This window comes from Numenius arquata, chromosome 5 (assembly GCF_964106895.1).
Source record: "Numenius arquata chromosome 5, bNumArq3.hap1.1, whole genome shotgun sequence".
Classification (NCBI taxonomy): Eukaryota; Metazoa; Chordata; class Aves; order Charadriiformes; family Scolopacidae; genus Numenius; species Numenius arquata.
Window position 1 is genome coordinate 2,594,984 of NC_133580.1, and position 26,645 is coordinate 2,621,628.

At 42.5% G+C, this 26,645-nt stretch overlaps 1 protein-coding gene across 1 annotated transcript in view; it reads right to left on the reverse strand.

Moving 5' to 3' along the window:
• ABCB7 (ATP binding cassette subfamily B member 7) overlaps window positions 1-21,737 on the reverse strand; it is a 43,012-nt gene extending 21,275 nt beyond the window's left edge. The window contains exons 1-4 of the mRNA XM_074147437.1: window positions 21,483-21,737; window positions 14,977-15,054; window positions 13,335-13,421; window positions 7,755-7,874 (exon numbers count right to left, since the gene is read on the reverse strand). Coding sequence (XP_074003538.1) covers window positions 7,755-7,874; window positions 13,335-13,421; window positions 14,977-15,054; window positions 21,483-21,737 — 540 coding nt within the window. The remainder of the gene's footprint in view (window positions 1-7,754; window positions 7,875-13,334; window positions 13,422-14,976; window positions 15,055-21,482) is intronic.
• Between the last annotated feature and the right edge of the window lie 4,908 nt (window positions 21,738-26,645).

A 26,645-nucleotide genomic window follows, 5' to 3' on the forward strand; every position in this document is an offset into this window, starting at 1 on the left:
AAATACACTAAGCAGGAAAAAAAAAAAGGGGGAGAGAAAAATCCCAACTACCAACTTCTGAACACAGCACAATCCAGACAACTCCTGAGGAGACAGATGAGATCCGAGAGCATCTGGGCGAGATTATTACTGGGTAGTTTGGGACTGGAAAAAGAAAATGGCTGAAAGATCATGTCCTACTGGAAATACATTCTTCTGAAATTTATCCAGTGCAAGTCTGAGTCACTGAGCTACGGCTCCCCTTTTCACAGATGGGAACTGGGGAAATCTCCATTTAAAAAAAAAATAAATAAAATAAAAAAAGAGGTGAGGTAGCATTATCTGCAGAAAGCCACCAGATACCATCAAAGCAGCGGTACACAATAATGTCTGACACCTTCAATTGGAACAGCAGACGAACAGGTTCCTGCCATCACATGCTTCGACCTCAAGCATAAAGCCCCACAAAGAACTGGGGCTGCATTAAGAGAGATTCCGAATCTTTACAATACCGACATCCAAATCCCTGCCTGCCTTCCCCGGTATAATCAAAAACCCCCACTTTCCCTCCAGAGTTACTGAAACTCAATTTTTGGGTGGTATTTTGTTCTTAATAAAGACAAATATACCACCGTGTGCGTTACACTGGTGACCAACACGACAGAGCGGAGGTTTTCCTGGGAGAGAGTACTCAGTAGAAAAATCAGAGTATTGTAATGCAGATTGTCTTGATTTGCTGCAGAATCTCACAAATCCCTCTGCAGGGATTTTACTCTTCAGCAGACTGCGTTACACTACAGGTAGTTTAGAAATAGAACTACAGATATATTTTAAAGTCCATTTAAAGAAAAAAAGAGATGTATTCTTTAAAGTGCAGTTCTCCACTCGCAATTAATTTAACCGGTAACAGCCTACAATTTTGCAGAAATGTCTTCTCTTACATCAATATAATTCTACCCAATAGAGTTTTAAATGAAATTTAAAGCCTGGTCTCAGGTTATAGTTATTCTGACTCCTGGAGGGTGAAGCCTGAATAAGAACAAGGCAGCTTGGTATCGCATTTCATTAGCAATCAAGACAGTCTGCTTTTCAGTAATTTAATAATAAAAAAAAAAAAAGTTAATTTTACAAAGTTTATAGCAAGAGAGATGAGAGGCTGTTCCTACTCTATTTGTTAAGTCAATGGGATCACGTTCACATTAACGGCAACAAAAGGTCAGTCTTCTCCATAAACTCACAGCATCTCTTCTGTAGCCCAGACTTGCTGGCACAGAACAAAAAACTTTAATCACGTGGAGGTACATTATGAAAAGCACAGAATCACAGAATGCTATGGGGTTGGAAGGGACCTCTGGAGATCATCACCTGCCAGAGCAGGTCCACCCAGAGCAGGTTGCACAGGAACGTGTCCAGGCAGGTTTTGAATGTCTCCAGAGATGGAGACTCCACCACCGCTCTGGGCAGCCTCTGCCAGGGCTCTGCCACCCTCACAGGAAAGAAGTTCCTCCTCATGTTCAGATGGAACTTCCCATGTTCCAGTTTGTGCCCATTTCCTCTTGTCCTGTCACTGGGCACCACTGAAAAAAGACTGGCCCCATCCTCTTGACACCCACCCTTTAAGTATTTATAGGTGTTGATCAGATCCCCCCTCAGTCTTCTCTTCTCCAGACTAAAAAGACCCAAGTCCCTCAGCCTCTCCTCATCAGAGAGATGCTCCAGGCCCCTCATCATCTTTGTAGCCCCCTGCTGTACCCTCTCCAGCAGTTCCCTGTCCTTCTTGAACTGGGGAGCCCAGAACTGCACACAGTGCTCCAGATGGGGCCTCCCCAGGGCAGAGCAGAGGGGAAGGATGACCTCTCTCAACCTGCTGGTCACACTCTTCCTGATGCACCCCAGGATGCCATTGGCCTTCTTGGCCACAAGGGCACATTGTCGGCTCATGGTCATCCTGTTGTCCACCAGGACTCCTAGGTCTTTCTCCTCAGAGCTGCTCTCCAGCAGGTCAGCCCCCAGCCTGTCCTGGTGCAGGGGGTTATTCCTCCCCAGGTGCAGAACCCTACACTTGCCCTTGTTGAAGCAACCACGCAAACAACTGTCTTAGCCATACATGTATATAGGTTTCCCTCCCCTTCCTAATGCCTGAAAGCTTAATAACAAATCCCATTAAAAAGGCCCTTTTAATATAATTTTATACGTTTTCTATTTATAGTTTTGAATGAATAGCCTATCCTTGCCTGAATTTATTGGAAAGCAAATAGAGGACCCATGAAATCATCCCAACTCAATTGCCCGCATTTAACAGCGCGTTACGCTGTAATGCATCACGCTTAAATGAGCTTAAACATTTTTTTTTTTAAGCGACTGCACTGTTTTAAGCTGACAATGCATCATCCTCTCTATTCCCTCGTGGGACTACACCACTTTTAAGGCAAACAGTCTTATCTTTCCTTTTGCTCTTCCCGGTATTTCTTCGTTAATAAGGATGATGAATTAGTGACAGACTGAGCCTCAGCAAGATAGAACTGGTGCACAGTGAACTCTTCTTTTGCCAATAATTCAATGAGAAACGTTGACATGAAGAGGACTGAATTTCTCTCTGGACCAGTGTAAACGTACAATCCAACAGCTCCATTTGTGGAAATATAAACAGAAAACTCCACCCCTCGCAAGGGTAAAGCTGCTAAAGAAGCTACAAAATGTGGTCTAAACGAGGGAAGAAGCGTCTGGCTTCACACCTTTGAATTTAGTGATGTCCCGAAACGTACTTTCTCCACTAAGAGAAAAAAAAATTAAAAATTTAAAAACACTTTTCTCCTGAAACTTCTCAAAAAACAAAGGTTTGTTGCAATTCTCTAACTCCATCTGACCTCACAAAAAGGGCTCCAACACCAAGATCATACAGACTTGTGTCTTGCCTCCTTTGCCAAACAACTTCTCTCCTGAAACTCAGGGAATTAGCAGTCAGCAGAAACGCAGATCGTCTGAGAGATTTCTCTGGCTCATGAATAACACACGCCTGGGCTGTGACCAAGAGGCCAAAAAGCATTAGGGGCTGCCAGAGGTGACAAGAGAGTTTGTCATATTCGTGTGTTTAATCCAGCTTCTCAGAAGAAGAAAAAGGGACAGAAGAAAAAGAAAGATAAAGAAGCATTGACTACACACCCCCCAGTAAAGACGACAAAAAACGGGAGAGGTAACATGGAAAATAAAAAAACTAGGATGTAGAACATGAGCAGGATAATCTACGTGTCTGAAAACACGTAATGCCTCGTGTACTCCTCTCACCTGTCTCCCTGTTGCATCTTTCAGATCGTGCACATCTAGATGGGTTATAAATATTTAAGATAAAAATTTAAAGTGTGTCATAATACAAATCTTCCAAGGGAAAAAAACCAGACCTTACTAGCCCAAGAGCAGACTCCATCCTGTCAGCTCCCAGTCATAAAAAGCCACCCAAACAGCTCACTTTGAAGGCTAACAATGCTACCAGCCGTTATGTGGAGACAAAAAGGAACAAAAAAATCACAATCATTTGTTCAATGACAGGCAACTGGGCCCCACAAAAGGAGCAGAGACAGATTGTAACTGCAGGCTCTTCAGTAGCTGCACACGAACTGGCTTTTGTTTCAAAACTGAATTTTACTGAACCAGAAGATTTAAAGAGAAATTATTTCTCAAGCAGCAGGACAAGGAGGTGCGATCTCTGGCTTTGGTGTGTTTTGCGGATAAGTAAGACAAATCAAACCGGGTGTGAACTCCTGATTTTTTTCCTGTGGCTGAGGATTTCACAACCTACCTCTCCTCCGTGATTCCGCTGGAGTTTTCTTAGAATAAGATTGAAGCCACCCTGTTAAACTCAGAAGAAATTGGCCAAAAAGCTTACGGTATTTCTTATCAGGGAAGGTGAGGAGCAGCAGGTGTCATGATCCTACAGTTCCCTATGGAAAACCCCCAAGAACCAGCAGCCTTTAGACAAAATCCGTAATAAGGATGTAAATCCTTCAGATGCAGACAAAGTCGTAGTGAACAAAGACGTTGGGCCAGGACTGCAGTGAAGAGGGAGATAACACTGACACTCCTGTGCTGACACAACTCTGCAGCAGAGAAACTTCCACAAGCTGCTTGTGTGGTCTATCAAGTAAATTGTAATTAACTCCACAAGCAATCAGAACAAAGGGCTCCCCGATGGGATAACGAGGGAACTGCATAGGATTATACATGGTCCAGGCAAGCTACAGGTAAACTAATTGGGATTTCATTTTCTGTAGGAAGAAGGTGACCTTTAGTTTGCTCTGGAAGAAAAGCAGATGTTCAGGGCTCAGAGATGTGACAGAGCTACCACAGCTCTCTAACAAACTACTCGTGGCAGCTCTGCCACAACAACTTACATGCACACTTAGCACTTGCAAAGTATGAATCATAGAATCATAGAATCATAGAATCATAGAATGGCTAGAGTTGGAAAGGACCTTAAAGATCATCTAGTTCCAACCCCCCTGCCATGGGCAGGGACACCTCTCACTAGAGCAGGTTGCTTAAAGCCCCATCCAGCCTGGCCTTGAACACTTCCAGGGATGGGGCATCCACAACTTCCCTGGGCAACCTGTTCCAGTGCCTCACCACCCTCACTGTAAAGAATTTCTTCCTGATATCTAATCTAAATCTCTTCTCTTCCAATTTAAAACCATTGCCCCTTGTCCTGTCACCACTCTTCCTGACAAAGAGTCCCTCTTCAGCTCTTCTGTAGGCTCCCTTCAGGTATTGATAGGCTGTTATAAGGTCTCCCCGGAGCCTTCTCTTCTCCAGGCTGAACAACCCCAGCTCTCTCAGTCTGTCTTCATAGGAGAGGTGCTCCATCCCTCTGATCATCCTCGTGGCCCTCCGCTGGACCCGTTCCAACAGGTCCATGTCCTTTCTGTGTTGAGGACTCCAAAGCTGGACACAGTACTCCAGGAGGGGTCTCACGAGCGCAGAGTAGAGGGGCAGAATCACCTCGCGAGACCTGCTGGCCACACTTCTCCTGATGCAGCCCAGGACACGGTTGGCTCTCTGGGCTGCCAGTGCACACTGCCTGCTCATGTTGAGCTTCTCATCCATAAGCACTCCCAAGTCCTTCTCCTCGGGGCTGCTCTCCAGCCATTCTCCACCCAACTTGTATAAGCAAGCAATGAATGCTTAAATGAAGCAATTTAAGAAAATTTACCCCGCAAAGGAAGAGTGGCCACGGCTGAGGTGATGAGGGGTAACTTGTTAAATCACAGCTACTCGAAAATGTTTGAGTTCTAACACAGCTTTGTTATGACAGAAAAGGACAAAGAACATTAGCAAAGGACAGCTAGAAGACATCAGTGAGGTTTTTCACCCCAGTCAGTTATAACCTACACTGTCGAGAGCTCGCTGGGTGCTGTCCCAGGGAAACCCTCGTTTGCCAAAACAAACGTTCTCACAAAACGCTTCCCCTTTAACAGGCATCTCCTAAAACCTGGGCAAAGCTCAACCAGTTTTCTGCTCGGCTTCTGGGAATCTGCTCCGGACATCAGGGCTTCCAGGCTGCCCCGTACAGAATCCGAAGCAGGAAATTTAAGAGAACACTTAAGAGAGATCCAAACATCCAGTTACATCCCTGAAGAGCAATTAAGTGTCTGACTTTCTGACAGGGGGAAACATCTCTCTCCCCGACTAGAAATATAATAGCTCTGTATTATACCAAATTCAGTGCTATTTGCAGGCATCCCGGCCATCGATTTTGTTTTCATTCCACCCCAGAAAGCTGCTTGAAACATGAACAGGCTTCCTAAAAGCAAGGTACAATGCTGCCACATGCAGGATTAGATTCTGGATTTGCTTTCTCCAGCATATTCATATAATCCTACAAATTAGACAAGTGGGGGGAAAAGCAGAAGACAAAAAGAAAAAAATACTTCAAACTTGCCTTCAGATTATTATCCACGTTACTAGTAGCAGGCTTTAAAAAGAGAGTGAGTTAGAAGATTTTTCATATCTATCTGGTAAATGGGATATTCTGAAATAGACAGCACAAAACCTGAACAAACCAAGCATATAATCATTTAAATATTATTGTGAGGGCAACTGCACAATATACACACAGCAAAACGCTCCCAGCATCTGCATTCTGAGCAGATAGTTTCCCAGATAGTTTTAAAGTGTAACGGAAAGCATTGCTGTGTGTTTTGCACAGGCATAAAAACCATCGGAAGGGTTGAAGTTTACTTGCACAGACATGTCATATCCTGCATGTCATCACTGCATTATCAGCAACGTCCGGAACAGCAGCACAAACCCAAATATCTGTTGCAGATGGAATCAGCACCTCATAGGCTGCTCGGGAGGAAGAGCTGTGGACCAGAAGACTGGCTGTTCCCCTTCAGCTCCAATAAACGAGCACATTTCTCTTCCAACTTCTCTTCCTTCATCACCTACATAGCTGAAATTTGTTTCTTCTCTCTTTTCATAAGATGGCAGTGGTGCTGAATGCTAATTAAGGGCTAAAACTCACTACTAACTAGTACCTACTTTAGCTTATCCCAGCAAGACACTAGGATTAGCTTTATGCTCGGTAAAAATAGCCACACTCAGAAGGACCTCGGTAGAGCTGAATGTCTCAATGAAACATACAAAACTTACTCCCAATATTTTGCCGTCTTTTTCCTTACCAAAAAAATTTTCGCACAAAGTTAACATTTGTTCTTCTGAACCATTTCTACAAAGTTTGCACAAAATTTGAATTATATCCTCCATTAACCTCTGCAAAGCTTTTGCATGCCTATCTCTTTCTAAGAACAAATAAACACTAATTTTGTTGCAGGCAAGAGCATGAGAGCCTTTCACACAACGAGTGAGGGTAAGAGCAACTCTTTTTCATAATTAAGACTACAAGAAAAATCACTTGAATGAAAGCATGGTTCGATATTAAAAATAAGTTATACAGCTTCTTTCTCATCAGCACACCAGAGGAGTCCTTGAAACAACAGAAATTCCACTGTCATCTCAGAGAGGAAGATGAAGGAAAGACTGGAGCTCAAATCCCCTTTTCCATGGCACAGCAAGAGCTGCGAGTGGACACCACCCCACTGCTCAAGTTCAGAGTCGGGAACGGGCACGGAGCCTTGAAGAAATCCCGTTTGACAGATACAGATCTCTTCTCGTGTGACGCGGTAAGTAACCTTCAACTCCCATTTCCCATAACTTATGGTGTAAATGATTAATTGGCAAATGGAAAATCCTGGACTAAACTAATGCGAGCAATGGAAATAAAAATTCTGATCATCGTCATCATTTCCCCAACCATCCCCCACATCTCACATCCCATTAAAAAAAACCCAAGCTATTATTTTCTAATACTCTCTTTTCCTTATACAGGAAACAGACATCTTAAGATTATAAAAGCCCTTAAATAATAAAAAAGGAAATCGTTCCTTGTACAAACTTGAGATGAATAGCAGTACAATGAAGGGTTTGGGTCGGTCTCTTCTCCCAAGTCACAGGCAATAGGACAAGAGGAAATGGCCCCAAGTTGCACCAGGGGAGGTTCAGATTGGATATCAGGAAACATTTTTACACGGAAAGGGTTATCAAGCCTTGGAATGGGCTGCCCAGGGCAGTGCTGAGGCACCATCCCTGGAGGTATTTAAAAGCCGGGTTGACATAGTGCTTAGTGACGGTTTTTATCAGAGTTAGGCTGATGGTTGGGCTAGATTATCTGAAAGGTGCCTGCCAACCCAGACAATTCTATGATTCTAAGTATCTGTTCTTACCTTTGCACTTGCCAAGAAGCCCAGAGATATGGCTACTCTGGCTCGCAGGTCTGGTCTGTCTTTGGGCCACACGTACGACAACATTGCCCTGATAATCTTCTTGGCATCAATCTCTTTCAGCTGTTGGAAAGAATAAACAAAAGCAATTATAAAGAGACTCCAGGAAGCAAAATAACAGTATAAATAAGAATGAATTTTATACATTTGGATCACTTCTGTATTTTATTTGATAGGCAACAGACACTTCACAAGATTTCAGACTTGGACTATGTCTTAAAATTTCAGTTGTAAGTTTTTAGGTTTACATCCATGACAAGCTCTTAAAACAGATGAATTGTTCTTAATTCACACGTCCTCAAGAGTGCAAGTACAGCTGGCTGTAAATGGAGTACAGAGAAAGCCACAATTCACTATACTTGAAATACTTCACAGAACAAATAAACTGACCCTTCTTTTTTTTTAATCTTCTCAAGATTTCTGTACAAAATGCAAGAGCTTGGTATTTCTTCTTTGGAAGCTGTTTTGACAAAGCATAGAAACAACAGGAGGCAAAATGCAAACAACAATAAAAAAAAAATCTAGTAACAAAAAACTAAGTCAAGAAGGAAGTCTGAAATGTCTGCAATAAATGGAAGTAGTTCGGAGAACATTCAGTGAGTCACAACAGAACACGGTATTAAAAAAATATCCCTAGCATTATAGCAACTCAAATCTCTGATACTGAACACTCATGCTGATATATAAAATGAATATGAATTTCAGCTCATGTGTTTTGGTTTCATTACTACAAATTTAAGCATTTCCAACAATCACTTTCACAGTTTTTGGTCATCTTACAACCTTTGCAGAGAAGAGAGAAATACTCTTGTTCTGCCCGTGTCTTCTAGGGCCTGTTTTCAGAAACCCAAAGGGTCATCCTTCAACGGGTGCCCGATGAAGCTACGGCAACCAACAAGAAAACTGTTCTGGTGGCCTTAACTCAGCTTCTGGTGCCCCCTGAAGTCAGGCAGTGAGGCTTCACAAGGCAGATGTACCTGGCCACATGTCATTCATTACATCAATTTTTAAGGAATTCTTCAAATGGGTTCTCCTCCAAACCTCAGATTTTGCTCTAAACAAGACCACAATTCAGTAAAGTCTTCTTGAGAAATGTTAGCTTTTTTTGGTTTAGGGTTTGGAGAGATTTTGTTTTGGGATTTTTGTTGTTGGTTTTGGTTGTTGTATTTTTTACAGAAATATAGGTTGTTTCACAGATGGAGAGATGTCTGTATCACATTTGAGATATATTCCACTAAACTCCCAAGCCAGATATATCATCTGAAGCCTAAATGATGCTTCCCAACGGAGAATAACAGCACATGCAGTAACATACAGGACAAGTATCAACAACTCTTTTTTCCATGTTGGCTGCCCTGGGGTTAACTTGAAAGACAGGGAGGTTATCTAAATCGAAAAGAAAAGCAGCAAGTAGCACCTAATCTCTCCATTTCAGGCAACAGTTTGTTATCAGGGAGGGGGGGGGGGGGGGGAGACAAAAAGTTAGTCCACACCTGTTAAAGATGACTTTTCATTATATAAGTCAGTAGAAAGGGGGAGTTAGTTTAATGATGTATTTTAAAGTTTCTCTCACTAGATTGTGTGCTTTAAATGCTCCCTCCTTGACTTTGAGGATAAAACAAATTTGAAAAGAAATTCTCTGTTAAGGTCCAGTGTGAATGAGGAAGAAAGGAGAGTTCTGCTAAAAGGGAAGATCGCTGAGGCAACCAGGGAAGCCAATCCTATAAATATAAGCTTTTAAAAGCACCAGAAAATTCATCTCAGTGTTTCTAGTCAGAGCTTCAAAGGAAACCAAAGGGGAAGAGATATTGCATTTTGTCAACAATTGCAAATGGGCTGGAGCATTACACAGTATAAGCACATTTCAAACGACTTTTAAAAAATGGATATATGGAAGATTTGTAAGCGAAGAGAGGATGCAAAACTGTTCCTGTTGTGTCCTACCCATTCAGGAGACGGAGGTACCTGCTGCACAATATACACGAATCTTTCCATTTAAGCCAAGGATATGCATAAATAGCAGTTCAAACACTTAGAAAGTATCTTTGATCACCACTTACAGGTTAAAAGGAAGTTAAAAAAAATGGTATCACATTAACACAAACGATACGAGTGCAACCAGAGCAGTTCTAATTATCCGTTGCTATTGGCTAGTTCGACATCGCACAGAAAAGCTATTAAAAAGAGCAAAATACATTGGCTGCAAACAAGGAATCTATTTCCATTTCTTCATGGCTCTGAACGGCGACAGAAGTAAACCCGTTCAGAAAAAAAAAAAAAAAACAAAAAACCAAAACTCAGGAGGCAGCCAGTCGTTTGCCAAAGGCCTTGCAAAGGAACAAGAAGAAATATCAAAGGAGATTCAAAATGCACACACATTACATCAAAGTTTACCATGAAATAAATGTTACTGTTGTATAGAAACGCGAGTTGAAAATGGTTTAAGTATGCAAGTGGCAACATTAAGAATTAAAATGAGCAATCTGTTTAATGGACTCAGGCCCTTTTTTTGATTCTCTGTAGCATATAAAAAGGTTAAGAGATGCACTTATTTTACCTCCTTTTAAGTGGCAGTAATGTTTTAGATTTTCTTCCATGGCTTATTTCTACAGGAATGGAAGGAATGGAAGGCAAAGTATTATGAATCTAATATAGCAGGAAGCAAAAAAGAAAAGCCTTTTCTCCTTTTTGAATGCAGCATGTTTTTAAAATACACTACTGAATAGCAAAGACCTTTTGGGAAAGGAATGAGCACCAACCATCTTCCTGTCCGTCGTGTGTGTCCCCCCCCCCCTCCAGGTTCTGGACCTTTTAAAACACCTAAAAGGGGGAAAAAAGAAAGCCAACATTCCTCTTCACAATCTCCAAGATTATTGAATATTGCAAAGCATTCCCCGGGCTGACCCCGTGACTTTATGGATAATGCCTATGCCAGGATGATGAGCTACCAGAAGCACGATGGAAGAAAATGGTAGTTTGACTTGTGTTTCAGCTGTATCACCCTCTTTATTGCACTAGCACCAGTTGTCTCACATCTGCACGGGGTTATTCTTCAAACCACCAACAGCTCCTTTCCCCCCCTGCTCCCTCCTCTCCTTGCAGCGCTCAGTTGTACAGTCCCAGCCCATTTCTCTGGAGCTCATGAAACACCTTGATGAACTGATTCAGTTTATGAAACCAGCAGAAAACTCTTCCATGTTGGTTGCAGGGTTTCATCTCAGTAGAGTCAGATAAACCCACAAATTAAGAGGGATGAGAAAAAGCATAGCTGAGAACAGAACTTACTTTTCTTTTTCATAGCAGGAGGCATTTAGATTGTTTAAGACCATGATATGCAGCTTGCTGTGAGTGAAGCAGCAGGAGTCGTTTGGGAAGGGAAAGGGTGTTCCCACCATTTGGACAAGCCATTTTTCAGCTAGATCCCTCCACACCAGCTCACTATCTGACTCCACAGTGACTTAAAACCATAGAATGGCTTGGGTTGGAAGGGACCTTAAAGATCATCCACTTCCAACCCCCTGCCCTGGGCAGGGACACCTCCCACCACACCAGGTTGCTCCAAGCCCCATCCAACCTGGCCTTGAACCCCTCCAGGGATGGGGCAGCCACAGCTTCTCTGGGCAACCTGGGCCAGGGTCTCACCACCCTCAAAGTGAAGAATTTCTTCCTAACATCTAATCTAAACCCTAATATCTAATCTTACGGAGCAAAACACCAAAGCAAGGAAGGTGGCACAATTCTTTTTTCAGCTGCCTTATCAGCTTAAATAAAAGTCAAACTTGGGCCTGAATTTTCCTTCCAAACGTCGGCAAAACAGCACTTAAGTCTTCTGCCTTCGTAACATCTGTCCCTCCACAGAAGGCAAGCAATGACTTGCAAACTAAACAGCAACCGAGTGAAATGGTGGCAAGGGAAGGCTGATTATCAGGGCTCCATTGTGACTATCAATCCTGCCATAAGGAAGTAACGCATGTCTGCTTAGCAACGGGTCAGGCACCACGGGTTTTATTCCCATCTATTCCATGTACGCCTACCAAACCAACTACAGAGAATAACACATATCAAAAAAAAAAAATATAAATCAAAGGTAGTAAAGAACAGTAACTTTTCAGTTTCAGCATTCAGGACATTAGCTGCAAGTAAAATTTATTTTGTAACAAACCAGTGGTGTAAGCTTCCCTCCTAGTTACTGTGAGACAAAGGTAACGTGCCCTTCACACTCTGTGTTTATCCTTAGTTCTGTGTCTCCTGAAGCTGCTATAAAAGGGACAATTTAAAATGTCAGTCCCAAAGTCAGTTTCCAGGACGAACAGGCTGGTTTGTCAAAAAAAATTTGGAAGAGAGAAAGGTGTAGTAAAGCCGACGTACATCACCTGCAGCCTTCCTAAAAGCATAATCCTAGGGGCAAAAAAATTCTCATGTGGTAAACTGGGTACCAGTGCTTTTACGTACAGAATACAAGTGTGTGTACACACAAGTGCAAGAACCGCACTTGTAACATCTCATTTCCTTCCCTTCATTTTTGCTGAGAACCTCTTGGCTTTCGCACACCATGTTACTCTGTTTTTTCCACTCTTCAGACGTTTCACCTCATCTACAGCTGGTTCTTGCTGCTTTCTCCCAGATGATCCTTAATGGCTGATATTTGTATAATTAGACAAGAGCCTTAACTAACAATGTTCTTTATTAACTACATTATGGTCTTCACTAGTTTTAGGAAGACCCCACCCAAGTTAGAACAAGTTACAATCATCCCAGAGAATCATTCTGCAAACCCACAAAGCATCAGAAGTAGGTTGGCTCAGGAAGTGAGAAAATGAAACTTACAGAAACTCAAGGGCTTTGGTTTTGCGATTTTAATCATGCAAAGTTTATATTGCACTGTTTTAACCAAAAGCTTGCCTCGTTTTCTAACTGTAATCATTTGGGCTAATAAAAGATACTGCTTCTCCTTACATACCTATCGTAATTATTTAAACATACGCTTCCTGGGTATAAATACAGTCAAAATATATCAGCTGCATTAACATTAAATTCAAGTAAAAATACTCGCAGCTTAATTACTCTCCTCCCCCCGCCCGCTTCAAGTGCAATTTTAGCAACTGATGCGCTAATTTGTATCCAGAAGCTGATTTCTGCTGTCCTGAATGTCAAGTCACAGGGAAATATCAGTCACAAACAAGAACAACAAACCACGATCAATTACAACGGAACATACTTTCCATGAAAAACACCTAACATAGCGCAGGCCAATTTCAAAGGACTGTGTGACACTACGATTGTATTTTTAATAGAACAACTGAAGTACTTCAACACAGTTATTACAAATATTTGGTGATTTAAGAGCTACTAAGCCTACATTGACAATTAGAGAGTATCTCCTCCACTACAGTATTCACAGATCTACCAATACAGTTCTTCACAAGTTGTTGCTTGTGGTCTTCAGCTATTTTTTTGAGGGCTGGGGAGAAGCTGATCACATTTTGTTATTTAAAAAGCAATACTAATTAAGTAATTTTTTACCCCTTCCTTCGGATCTGTGTGAAGCCCTCCACCTGCATGACCATGCCAACACATTCTCTTTTCCATCAGTCGCCACCTCGGGAGGATCTGCGTGAAAATGAAAAGTCAATTTGCAAGAACCTCAGGAAACACGCATGTAAAAAGCCAACAGAAGGAAAAAATACTGCTCTGTTTTCCCTCCCTCATCCTCCAACTGTATCAGCTTGCTTTAATAAAAGGTATCACTTCTCTCTAAAAACCTTGCTTTGCTTAAGGAAACAGTAGTAAGAAAGGGACTATAAATCTAACAGTGTAGTAAAGAGCATGTTCCAAGTGGCCAGGAGGTAAAGATAACGGAGCCTTAAATATTTCAGTTAAAAGGACACCTAAAAAGCGGACTAAAGAACATAAAAAAGAAATCGAAGTTTTGGAGGATAACCATAATCAGACACATTTATATATAAAGTGGAACACACTTAAGCAACAATACTCTTTCTACGCACGTAAAGAGTAACTTTACTTGGGGGCAAAATAACTAGATAAATCTGCTTCAAACTCCTCTTTCCCATGAGGAGGAAAACAACCAACTGGTGCGAGTTAGGAAAAGAACCTGCTTTTTAAAAAACATACGCTCCCTTCTCTTAACATGTGGCCAAGATTCCCCACTAAATAAATACGGAGAAAATGTCTCAATTCATTAATGCAAATAGATGTACTAAAAAATAGCAGCTCACTACTACTAGGTGTTTCTGCAGTTGAGTTTCAGAGTGCCTGCCACAAACAACAGACATGTTAAAGCTTTAAAAAAAAAAAAAAGAGTCTGCATTTTGTTTAAAATACTCGCTACTTGTTGACAATTTATGGGTTCGAGCTATGTAAAAGCTCCTTAGGAATCTCATTTTGTGTATGTGGTTTGACAGCAGACCTAAGGGTTTCACAAATCAGAATTTCACTTTTCATATTTTAAAGAAAAACATTATAAAACCTGATCTAAGTAGATTCCGTGCTTTGAAGTCCCAATGACTCTCAAAAGATTTTAGCTGCTTAAGTCCGTTCTATGAGTTATAATAAAAAAAACCCTGAAAAACAAGATAAATAAATCTCCTAGCTTCATTCAAACAAAGTGTGTTACTTAGAAATGTGTCATAATTATTCCATGAACAGAAAAAAATGCATCTTCCTTATGTTTTCATCGGCGCTAAGGCAAGCAGACCTCACAGGAATAAGAGCCTGACATCCTGGCACTCGGAATGATGAGAATACGTTTCCACCGTTTCTTGATATTCCACAATTTTGAAGAACTAAAGCATCACATACTGAAGGAAAACTCCAACTTTGTACGCATTGGTATTTTCTATGCCTGAAAACATGAATCTAAGTATCAACACAGAAAACCGACATTTTTAAGAGCTATTTTTTTTAAGTTACTGTATTATCATTAGTTTCTAGAGATTCAAAAAGAATTCTTGAGGAAAGTGCAAGTCTGGAGCTTTTAAGCAAAGTTATCTCCTTTTCTAGAGGCAGAAACATAACTTGCTGCACTTTAAAACCATAAATAGTTAAATAAGAAAAAAAAAAAACCCAGCAAACTAAACTGAAAGATGCTCCAAGGACTTGAGTTTCCTCTGAGCTGCAGGTAGGAAGAAAAACAATTTATACCTACCTCTGAAGCCTCTAATAACGGCCTGGAATAATCTCCTCCCAGAACGTGCCATGATCTTTGCTTGCAGATTGGTGGGATCTACAGAATAAAGAGGGAGGGGAAAAAGGAGTGAAAATGGAGTCAAGCAGAACATAAACTTCACATTCAGAGAATATTGATCGAGTTTATGTAAACAACTATGACATGAAAACAAGGCAGATGGCTTTGTTTTTTAACAACTGACCACAGAAAAAGAAAACTGGTGGGGAGCAGCTGTAAAATTAATTACATCCAACCATTAAAAACGCTCAGTGACAATGAACTTTTCCCTGCCCCGAATCCCCACTCCCATCAGACTTAGTTTCTTTTGTACCATGAAAGCCCAAAGTTTTCCCCTTCCTTTCATTTTAATTTTCTCCCAGGTCGTCTTCTGACTTCTTTCAAATATTCTTTTGTTCTGTGTTTTGTTATGAATCGTTATTCTTACGTTTATAGGTCCTGCCATTCCCAATTTCTCTCAGCTCAGCTCATGCCAGGCTTGTAGCCATAGACCACAAGGCTAATCAAAGCTACAGCTCTTGACTGGGAAGCGCCGGGAACATCGGAAATTAGAGCATGGCTGACTGCAAGTTTTAGGTAGGCAGGACACGACATACCCAATATTCAAATATCATCAATGCGTCTTTAACAGATACACTGCCGGCACCGACCGTATCATGCTTTGTGTGTTACACTGAAAACAATTAATTTTCCATAGGAGTTTCGAAGGATCGTTTATTTTCCCAAGAGGGACCAGCTGGCAGCGCCTTCCCAGTGGCAAAACAGGGACCTCTCTTCTGGTTTAGCAACGATGGTGCCACATCATCTTTGACACATTCACTATTAAATCTTTTACTGCCCTTTTGCAATATTAACCATACAGCTCGCACTATATAAAAATCACTCCCACCCAGCAAAATAGCGAAGGAACGGCTCGTCAGCCCAAGGCAAAGGACAAATGTCAAAAAAGGGAAAAAATAAATAAATAAATGAACTTGCATCATAAAAAAAAAAAGGTATTTTTAACCTTGACAAGCAGCGGCACCATTACATATTTTATATCTTGCCTTAAATATTCCTTTGCTTTTGTCTTAAGACACATTCCATAAGTTATAATATAATCAGTCATTTTTAAGCAAATGAAGATCACTCCCCCAGAAGTCACCACGTGGGACCTGCTTATTTCAAACTTTTCCGTTTTATGACATTACATACAGAGAAAAGGTAAACGTTAGAATTGTACATTTTGCACTTGGAGCTCACTGGCCTGGGTGATCTGTCCTGATGCTTCCAAGACCTCAGATAAATGAAGGAGCTGCATTTATAAAGCACTTAAGTGCAGATACACGAATAACTTTGTAGTTTCATGTCAGCACTGAGGATTCCATCTAAACTAAAATGCTCTCCATATGAACAGCAACAGTTTCATCACCAGAAAACTTAACAGAAAAAGAGGACTTCAAAACGCCCCAGCACATCCCAAGTTACTGCAAATTACTGTCATCCTTACAGAGGCACGGTTATTTTGGATAACAGTTCCCACCAACATGCAAGAGGAGAGGTAAGCACCTCTCAGCAGTAACCACCACCGTGGCATCCAGGGAGAAGAATGCCAGGCACCAATATAGGTTAGGGGTGGGCCTGCTGGAAAGCACTTCTGAGGAGAAGGATCTGGGGGTCCTGGTAGATAGTAAATTATCCATGAGCCAGCAACGTGCCCTTGTGGCCAAGGGGGCCAATGGAACCCTGGGCTGCAAGTGTGGCCAGTAGGTCGAGGAAGGTCATTCTCCGCCTCTACTCCGCACTGGTGAGGCCACAACTGGAATACTGTGTCCCGTTCTGGGCTCCCCAGTTCAAGAGAGACAGGGAACTACTGGAGAGAGTCCAGCGTAGGGCAACAAAGATGATGGAGGGATTGGAGCATCTCCCTGATGAGGAAAGGCTCAAAGAGCTGGGGCTCTTTAGCCTGGAGAAGAGAAGCCTGAGGGGAGACCTCATCAATGCTTATAAGTATCTGAAGGGTGGGTTGAAGGAGGATGGAGCTGGACTCTTTTCAGTGGTTCCCAGTGACAGGATGAGGGGCAACGGGCACAAGCTGGAACATGGGAAGTTCCATTCAAATCTGAGGAGATACTTCTTTCCGGTGAGGGTGCCAGAGCCCTGGAACAGGCTGCCCAGGGAGGTCGTGGAGTCCCCTTCTCTGGAGATCTTCAAGACCCGCCTGGATGCAGCCCTGAGTGATGTGCTCTGGGCAACCCTGCTTTGGCAGGGGAGTTGGACTGGATGATCTCTAGAGGTGACTTCTAACTCCAACAATTCTGTGATTCCATGATCTGGAAGTACCTGGAATCCAACACCAAATTAAGTGGTAGAACCCATACAGAAGGCAACGGTGCTCTCCAGTTCAAAGGCAGCTACAGCAATACAACCTCACCTGCTTCACCAGCCAGAGGCCATTCAGCAGCATGGATTAAACTGATCGAACTACAACAATTTAGAATTTATAGCAGAGACACCATCCGGGGTGAGAGGCCTAATACCAACAAGTCCCACATCCACACCAACAACTCTTTCCCAAGAGATTTAAGACTACAAAGGAAAGGCAAACTCGAGCCTTATTGGAACAGATCCAAGTAGCAGGTTATTGCTTTAAAAGAGCAGGAGCGAGTCCTGCTTATTTGTGAACTTAAGAAATTATGCAGGGAGCTTTAATTCTGGCACTTCCTAACTTTTGAATGCCTGACTCTGCACCATCATGTTCTTTTAATGCATTTTTGGATATGATTCTACACCCTGTAAAGGACGAAACAGATGTCTAGTACTGATTGCACATAAAAGTCATCCTGCTGAAGTGTCGCGACTGCTGGTAGTAGCTTGAATACAATAAATGCAAACAAACAACAGGGATTAAACACATTTGCACAAGGTCAAACCCACAGTTAGAAGCTTCTCTCTGGAGTATGGTACGTGCTGTTCCAGATGCACTGCACCAACCGAAGGGAGATGGGGTTTTTAAACTAACCGTAACAGAAAAGACAACTGAAGGCAAGATTCAAGTCCCACTGTTAATTCTGCTGAGTTTGCAAAGCAAGAAAAGAAAATATGAATAGGAAAGAGCAGAGGAAGATGAGAGAAAAGGTGAGAATATTCTGCTACAAATATAAACTAAACATCACCAACGTGAAGAATAAGAACTTAACTGGAGTTGTGTTTAACAATGGCCAATGCACAATTGCTCTGTACACACACCCAGAGCAAAAGAAACCAAGAAGGTTCACAAAAAGACACTTTAAGGAGTTTCCCTCAATAACATCCTACTAATACACATTCAGCTTGTCTTGGCAAAACAAACAAACAAACAAACAAAAAACCCCCAAACCCCCCACCAGCGTAATTTTACAGAATGGACCAGGCTTCAGGTGAAAAAAAAAAAAAAAAATTAACAAAAATACCTGACACTTCTCTTACTACCACTGCCAGAGCAAGGGATATTATTAAATAATGCAGAAGAACACGCTCTTTATCACCTGTCATGCAGCAACTGGAAGCGCAAGATAATGCAAGGGTGGGGGGAAAAAAAAGTCTCTCCTATTTTGTTTACTGTTACACTTAAAATAATTTACAAACCCCTGCTTTCTACAACTGCCAAAGTCCTCTCTTAAAGAGACCCCTCACTGTATTTCTTCTTCTTATAAAGATTCCTAGTAAAATCATTACCCTTAGTTAAAGGCTGTTGGACCTTTCCAGTAAAATGCTATTTTCCTTCCATTTAAATTTTAGATCAAAAAGTATTTGCCATTGGTTTTCCCGCATCCAAAATAAATCATTCTATAAAAAAAACTCTGAGCTTCCTAGAAAAAAAAAAAAAAATACAGTCTTTGTTTAGTTATTTTGAAAAGTTCCTCAAGCCACATCCAACACGTCCAGTCTGTCTGTTACCACTCAGCAGTAAATTCAGAACGGGGGCTTTCACACGATGAACCCTGTCGACTCCAACCGTGGGAGGGTGACCCGAAGGAGCTACATTTAAGGAAATACAATATCAAGAAATGGAGTCTGATCACAGTTCCACAATATTTATGACACCTGTTTTTCCCCCTCCATAAATTCAGCTATTTTCCTTTCCAGGATACAAATTATTACTCAGAAAAGCCAAGACTCTAATATATAAACTACTGAAAAATGTAAGTGTGAGGGAAGAAAGAGGTGGATCGGTAATGCAAGAGCACCCAAACAACTCTGTGTTTGAATCTCATTGTACTAAGTGCCACAGAAAATACATATATTGTATTATAACGCAATTAAGCTTACAATTCATTATGAGCTCAAAAATAGCTTACAAGCGAGGTGCACCCTCCCAGGAAGGCCCTTACTATTTAGGAACACTTTGGAGAAGACACACCGTTAAAACCAATTCTTCTATTTTTTAATATATAAAAAAAGCTTTCAGAATAAGCCTATTTAAAAATTTTACAGTCCTCATTAGTGCATAAACACAGCAAAATAACTAAATAACGGAAACTAGAATGGGATGCACATAGTCGCTCCCAGAAGGTTTTTTTTAAATAATGAATTACCTAATTTATAAAAACCAATGGCTAATCATTCTGAGATACAACCTGCTGAAGTGCCTGGCCAACTTCTGACAGTCACTTCTTTTTCTGAATTTTTCTTAACTAGCTGAAAAATGAGAAGAAGAAAAAAAAAAAAAAGGAAATTGAAATCACAAGACAGTGCATTTTCCTCTGTCAGCCCATTTAATGAAATGTTAAAAAAAAAAATCAACTAGTCCCAAAATTTTGAAGGGCATTAAAACCAAAAACTCCCGAACACTAAATTTGAGCCTCCTGCTAGATAAATAACCAAATAAATTTGCACAACACACTTGGATAAACTGTGTTGCCTATTTGTCATAAAGTGGCACAGAGCTTTTATTTAACCAAATGTAAGATCTTGCTTGTGCGTTTAACGAGTTCTAATTTTCATCCAAATAGCGCTTGAGGCAGAAGTGAAATAAAAATCACCAGACTGTAAAGAAATGTATAACTGACCACTCTGTAAGACAGAAATGCCTTCAAACTAAAAGGCTAAAGAGCTGAACACGTGTATGTACCAGACACAGCCTTAGCTTTCTAGTTCAGAAAATCTAGTGCAAATCAACATTTAGCAACAGGTGGCAATTAGAACTTATCAGCAAGGACTGGCATTTCTCACATGAAAATAAAAACATTCAAAAGGCAAACAGGGTTAAAATTAGTATTTCTACACATCACCACGATAACACCCTTGTTTAAGCACTAACATCTGAAATAAGTTTCCAGGAACAGCAGATAATACCGAGTACCCAGATATATTTTAACATATCTAAATATACGGGGAAAATATCTGGTCTGCATCAACTTCAACTCTCAGCTTCTGGTCTTGCACAAGTTTCAAAAGTAAACCCCCCCAAAATTTACTGCATCAGTCCTGCTCATCTCATCTACCCAGTAACTGGAACTTGACAGAATGACAGAATTCTGCCTGTCAGGGACAACTGATCAAGGCAGGTGACAATGAAAAGCTAGTCATAAACACATAAACAGCACTGCTCTGGGAAGAAAAAAAGAAAAAAAAAAAAAAAAAGAGAATGAAAGCTGCTATTTCTGTTTGATAATAACCCATCTGAGAGTCTTTGTAAAGTTCATAGAATCATTCAGGTTGGAAAAGACCCTTGGGATCATCGGGTCCAACCATCTCCCCTACTCTACAAAGTTCTCCCCTACACCATATCCCCTAACACCACATCTAAACGACTCTTAACCTCCTAAGTTCATTAAGTTATTATTAATGAACTCATCAAGTTCATTCATTCAATCTTTTGAGACACGCTTCCTTCACTCACTTTGAAAAACGCATATGAATTATGGATAGCTGGACTCGTTCAGTTCGAGACATGTACTCAATTCACTTGTAAAAACGACAAAAAAAATCATCCAGAGGAACACGTCACAGCCTTCCAGTGCTGACAGAAAGAACCTCAGTTCCGATTTCATTTCCCCACTTAATGGCAAAATTAGCTGGCAGAGTAAGTTATTATCTATACGGCTGGTTTTTAGCGCTTGCCCACAGAGGATGAAACGCTCGGACGCGGGGTAGGGACACTGCGGTCACCTAAACGCCACCGCAAGGCAGGGAGAGCCTCGGCCCGAGGTTGCCCGGGCCCAAACTTGCCCCGAGACCACCAGCCACCACCAGGCCGCTCTCCCCACCCGCTGCACAGGGGCCACCAGGCCACGCTCACCCCTGGGCGAGGGGCTCCCCGGGGCCCATGCGGCCCCCCCGGCCCCTCCGCCGGGCCCCGAGCGCTGACAACCAGGCAAAGCAAGGCAAGGCAAGGCCGAAACCGGCCGCCCTGGCCGAGCCGGCGGGGGCAGCCCCGCGGGACCCGGCGCCCCCTCCTCAGCCCCTGACCGACCTCCCTCCCTCAGCCGGCGCCCCTCACGCACCTGAGCGCTCCCCGAGGCCGCGCGGGGCCGCGGCCGCCCGCTCCACGCAAGCCAGCTCTGAGCGCAGGCGGCGGCCGCCGGAGGCCGCAGCAGGGCGAGGGCCAGCAGCCGCCGCTTGCGGGAGGCAGCCGCCGCCAGGCTCCGCGGAGCCCCCAGCGGCGCCATCTTGGCAGGGCCGCAGCGCAGAGGATTGTGGGAGAGCGGCGGGGCGGGGTCCCGCTGCCGGCCGGAGGAGAAGGCGGGGCGCGTCGCCATGGCGGCCTTCTCCGCAGGCAGGCGGGCTCCGGTGTGGCTGTCAGGCGAGAAGAGAGGCCCGGTCTGGCACACGTTCCCCCCGGGCAGGTCTCCGAGAGCCCGCAGAGCAGCCGCCCCGGCGGCCGGGGGGGAGCGGCCGAGGCGCAGGGAGGTGTGAGGGGAAGGGGTGACCCGAACATGGCGGGGCACCGCCTCACGCAGAGCCGGCTCTGGGCGCCGCGGCCGTCCCGGGGCTAAGCGGGAGCTGCCTCAGAGGACTCCGTCGGCTAACACAGCTCGGCCCTGGCTCCCTTGAGACCGGAGTAACGCAGCGATAGCACGGTTTCTAATTAAACACCAATTTAGGACGATAGAGATATGTCACAGATTACATTTAAAATGGCCTGTTTACCCTCATCCGCTTGGTGTGCGGGGCCGTGAGGAAGCTGTAACTCCGTGTGGCGTTTTTAATCACGTAAAGATTTGTTCAAAGCTCCCAGAGCTTGACGCGATGCTCTTGCCTTGAGGGGGGGCTGTAAGCTCGTTTGCAGGGAGGGAGACAGGCAGACAGGCAGACAGACAAGAGGACGGTGGCTCACGGCTGGTTTTTAATGAGGCAGGCCTTCTCCAGCCTGCGCGTTGATACGCAGCTTTGCTCCTGACCAGGATTCACTTCAAAACGACAGAGGCGACATTTCTCTGTCAGTAGTCTGATTTCTTCGTTATAATCGCATTTGGCAGCGCTCGGCCTGGACAGTGCCGCCCAGTGGCATCCTTCGGAGAGAGAAATAGCAATTCTGGGTTTATGGCTCCCATACATCCGCTTCCTTCAGTATGTCCCTTCCAGCATGGAAGTTTGACCAGGCAAAATGGGGTAAGTGTGACTCTTTGTCCAGTGCTTCCACCGTATCCACCTCTTTGGACGTGCGCTACACGGAATACGCTGCCTGTGGATAAAAGAGCCCCGAATTGTGGTACCGCAGTATTTAACGCAGCTCTAACGCCTCTCTGATGGAGACAGACAAAATCACTCGACAAACACGTGCTGTTAAACCTCACAACACCATTCTGAGCCAGCTGTATTACTACAGGCTTGTCTTCATTAAATAGGGAGAGAAGAGCAGGTTCCATACGCCTGGACACTGCATCAGTGACGGGAGCTGTTACAAATTTCCAGTAAGCCCCTAAAAATTGAAGATGGAAAACATGCATTTCATCATTCAGTTCATACTCTCTTTAGTACAGACTAGCGCTAATTTTTTGTCTAATATGGCTTGAAAGTTTTGAAGGAAACACCGACTGCATAAGAATCAATATATTCCTCTCATGAAAGGCAAAGAAGAATTAGTTTAGTGTTCTGATGGAATACTGAAAATGATGTTCTGTCATTCATCTAACACTGAAAAAACACAGCAGCAGACTGGTAGAGAGAAGGCAATTAATTTTGAGAAAGGGATTAAAAGTGCTAAATGCTAGCAGCTTGGTTTACAGGTAACTAAGGGGTGACTAGACCCCATGCTGTAAACATGTCAGAAGGGTGAGAAGTTATTAATGATGGAAGGAAGGAGTGCTGGAAGTACTGGGATCAAATTAAATGCAGGAAAACTAAAGATAAATATCTAGCAAATGTTAGTCATAATGGAAATGTGATAGTTGGTATCCCCTTGCTTAGGATATTTAGAATTAAAATGGCTAAGACAAGAGAAAATTACCTGCACTGAAAAATCTGGCATTACATTCTATGTATATACTTACAATATCAAATGGCTATGTGGTATTTGATGGGAAATTTTATAATTAATAATTTTAATATTTCATTCTCATAGAATAATTTTAATATTCCATTCCACGGAATGGAACTGAATTCACCTTTAGAATGTCCATTTTCTGTGCTAATGCCTATCATTTTATTTTTTTCTACTCTTTTAAGGCTAATAAGGTACTTAATAAATTTGATATTAATACCTTCCCTGCAAATTTTGCCTTTACCTGCTGTTCCTTCTTTAATAACCCTCCAATGCTGCCGGTTTTATTTCCTCCCCCTATTTCAGTCTTTTTTTCCAGTTCCGATCTTCTCTTTCTCGTTTTGATACCACTTTATTTACATGACACCGGATGATTTATACCTGTACAAGGCGCTGCACAGAGCCCAAGAGCGACACAGGCAGAAAAAGAGGCCACATACCTGTAGGAGTCAGAAACACCACAACCCCTTCTCTCAAAGTGACCTGACCAGGAGACCAAAGCTCATGCTATAGACACAGAAAGCAAACAGATGAGTTTTATAAACCTATACTGCATAAAGTAGCTTGCCATAAAAAATAAAATAAAATGTTTCTCTGCAGATTTAGTGTAGAAGCGGAGGATCTCCTTGGAGACAGACAGAAATCAGTGCACACTCCAGAGCTGTCAGGGAGAAAAGTTTCTCGAAGCAGCTCAGCAAAAGAAATATAAGCCCTGGCACACGGAGGCAAAATAACACCTTATTTAGAGTTTATTAAAGGTTTTGAGTTCTTTCTCATTACAGGTGTTTAATATGATTATTACATTGTAATGAACTTCACTTATAGTGACAAGTACTTATTTCTTCCAGCTGTAAAAAAGCAGAGTACAATTTCCTAAAGACTATTTTTAGAACTGAGATTTATAATTATTAAACATTCCTGTAAAACGGAAAGAATCAACACTGAATGCCAGATAATCAGTACGCCAAGGGGAGACTGAAACCTGTATTTCGTATGGTGACGCTGACAATTCCAGTTACGGCAGGCATCGGACTAAACGAAAGTGCCCCCAGAGCTGTGGAAATCAAAATGAATTCAGGAGTCAGGCTAGAGATAAAGAAAAGCGACAACACTCCATCATAACTTAGGATGGACAGTTATTGGAAGGGTATGAACACGAGGAGGGGAATGTTTCACCAAAGTATATGAAGAAAGAGGAAAAATTAACGGGAAGAAATGAACGCAAAGAAATTAAAAATGTGAAAACAGGACAGGTTTGGGGGGGATAGAACCCCTCACTCAGAGATACAGAATTCGTTTTGGCAAGTAGAATATGTGCCAAAAGGCACAGGACTGGCTTTGAGATAGGGACTCTTGTACTGAGTTCCTACAGAGTGTTTCTGGAACAACACCCGCCAGGGCAAAGAGAAGGTCTGGGCTAAAGAGCGGCCCTGTTTCTCCAGCTCCTCTTAGACAGCACACTGGAAGGGGGATGCAAAAAGACAGGAGTGTTGAGGGAGTCTTTCTGCAAGCAGTGGACATACCGGAAAGTCTATTTTTACTTTCCCGGTGCAGCCAGGCAAAAAGGTCAGAATCCAAGCACTTTTCATTCATTGCGGAATGAAAGCAGGGATGGTAAAGAAAGTCAAAAATCCTTCAGTCTAGCTGATCTGTACAACGGATTTGGTTTCCTAAAGAGACGGGAAGTGACCTAGAACTGTCCATAAAACCTGAGTCATTTACCATTCCGAGAGTACGTTGAGTCCCCCAAAAGCGTGATTTAAATCAGAGATGGTGTGAAGCTTTAGAGCTGCCTTTCCAGGTGTTCCAGGAGCTGACAGGATTTTTCATGTTAAGAATAAAAGGATTGATAATTATTAAGTTCTGTATTTATAGTGTAATTGATCTCTAAGCATTTAACAAGTTGCAAGCCAAATCCCGAGGACCTTCCTTAAGGCCTCGCTGGAGTGTCCCAAGTAAGGACCTTCTGTTTTGGTTTTCAGTCCTCACGGAAGATGTTCCGGTGCAGGCGGAAAGGGGTGTGTTTGTAATAGCAGTGGGGTTTCTTGACTTCCTGAGCCAGATTGTCATGGTGTATACGTGAACATCCAGTGTCCCACCACAGCCCAGCATCTGCTGGGGGCCCTTTCCTGGCTGGAGCAGGCCTCGGTCATGGTTAAGTTTGCTTCATTTCTCGGACTCTTTCTTATGACAGTAAGGGATAGAAAAATCATGTTTGTTTTAAACGTGCTGAGATGCTGATGTGGCGTGTCTGTGGCGATGTGCACAGCAGATGGCTTTTAATTTGATGAATAAGGCTTGTACTACCTTTTCAGGAATGTTGCCATCATCTTAGCTTGCCGACGTCACAGGGGCTTCATTTCCAAGGAAATAAAGGCAGAGTCCATTTACTAAAATCACAACGGAACATAAAATAACAACAGACTGACAGAGAGCTGAGGGGATTTCATCAGAGGTAAGGATTTCTTTAAAAGGAAATGCTTTTTACAGAAAATGAAATACTTCTACAATCTTGATCAACTATTTCACCTCAATTTTCATTGTACCATACTCCACCTGTGCAGTACAGACGTACCGTGTCTTCACTCCTGTATCATGTCAGCGTATTTCCTATGTATGACAATATATACAAAATAATCCAGAGCCCTGAACACCTCCATCTGCTGACAAAATTTTCAAACCAAAGAAATTGTTTTCTCAGCCACTGTGCTCAAGCTTTGCAGGAGCAAAATTAGAAAGTGAATGTCCAAAACTTGGGCTCCAACTATTTGGCCTAAACCAAAGTCCACCAAAGACAATTATTTGACTCATCTACTTGCTGGCTGGGTGGATCAGTCTCTTCCATCAAATTTTTTATCAGTTTTGATTGATTTTTCTTGCAGGAGTAAATCTGATGGTACCCGAGTACAATTATTCATACAGCCAGAGTCTTAGAAGGAAGGTATATACATTATAAACCCACAGTTGAGTAGCATTTTAGAGAAAAATTAATTTTAAATTCTGTATTAGAAAAGTGACCTCTACTTCCTCTGCTAACAAGCACCATGGACAAAGTATGGTTTAAGCCTTAAAATATTTATTTGTACAAGTGTGTAGTGTGTAAATGTTTCCATTTCCCAGTCTAATCCTCAGAGTGAAATATTCCTATCTGAATCATATTCATCTCTTCAGCAAAGCAGATCAG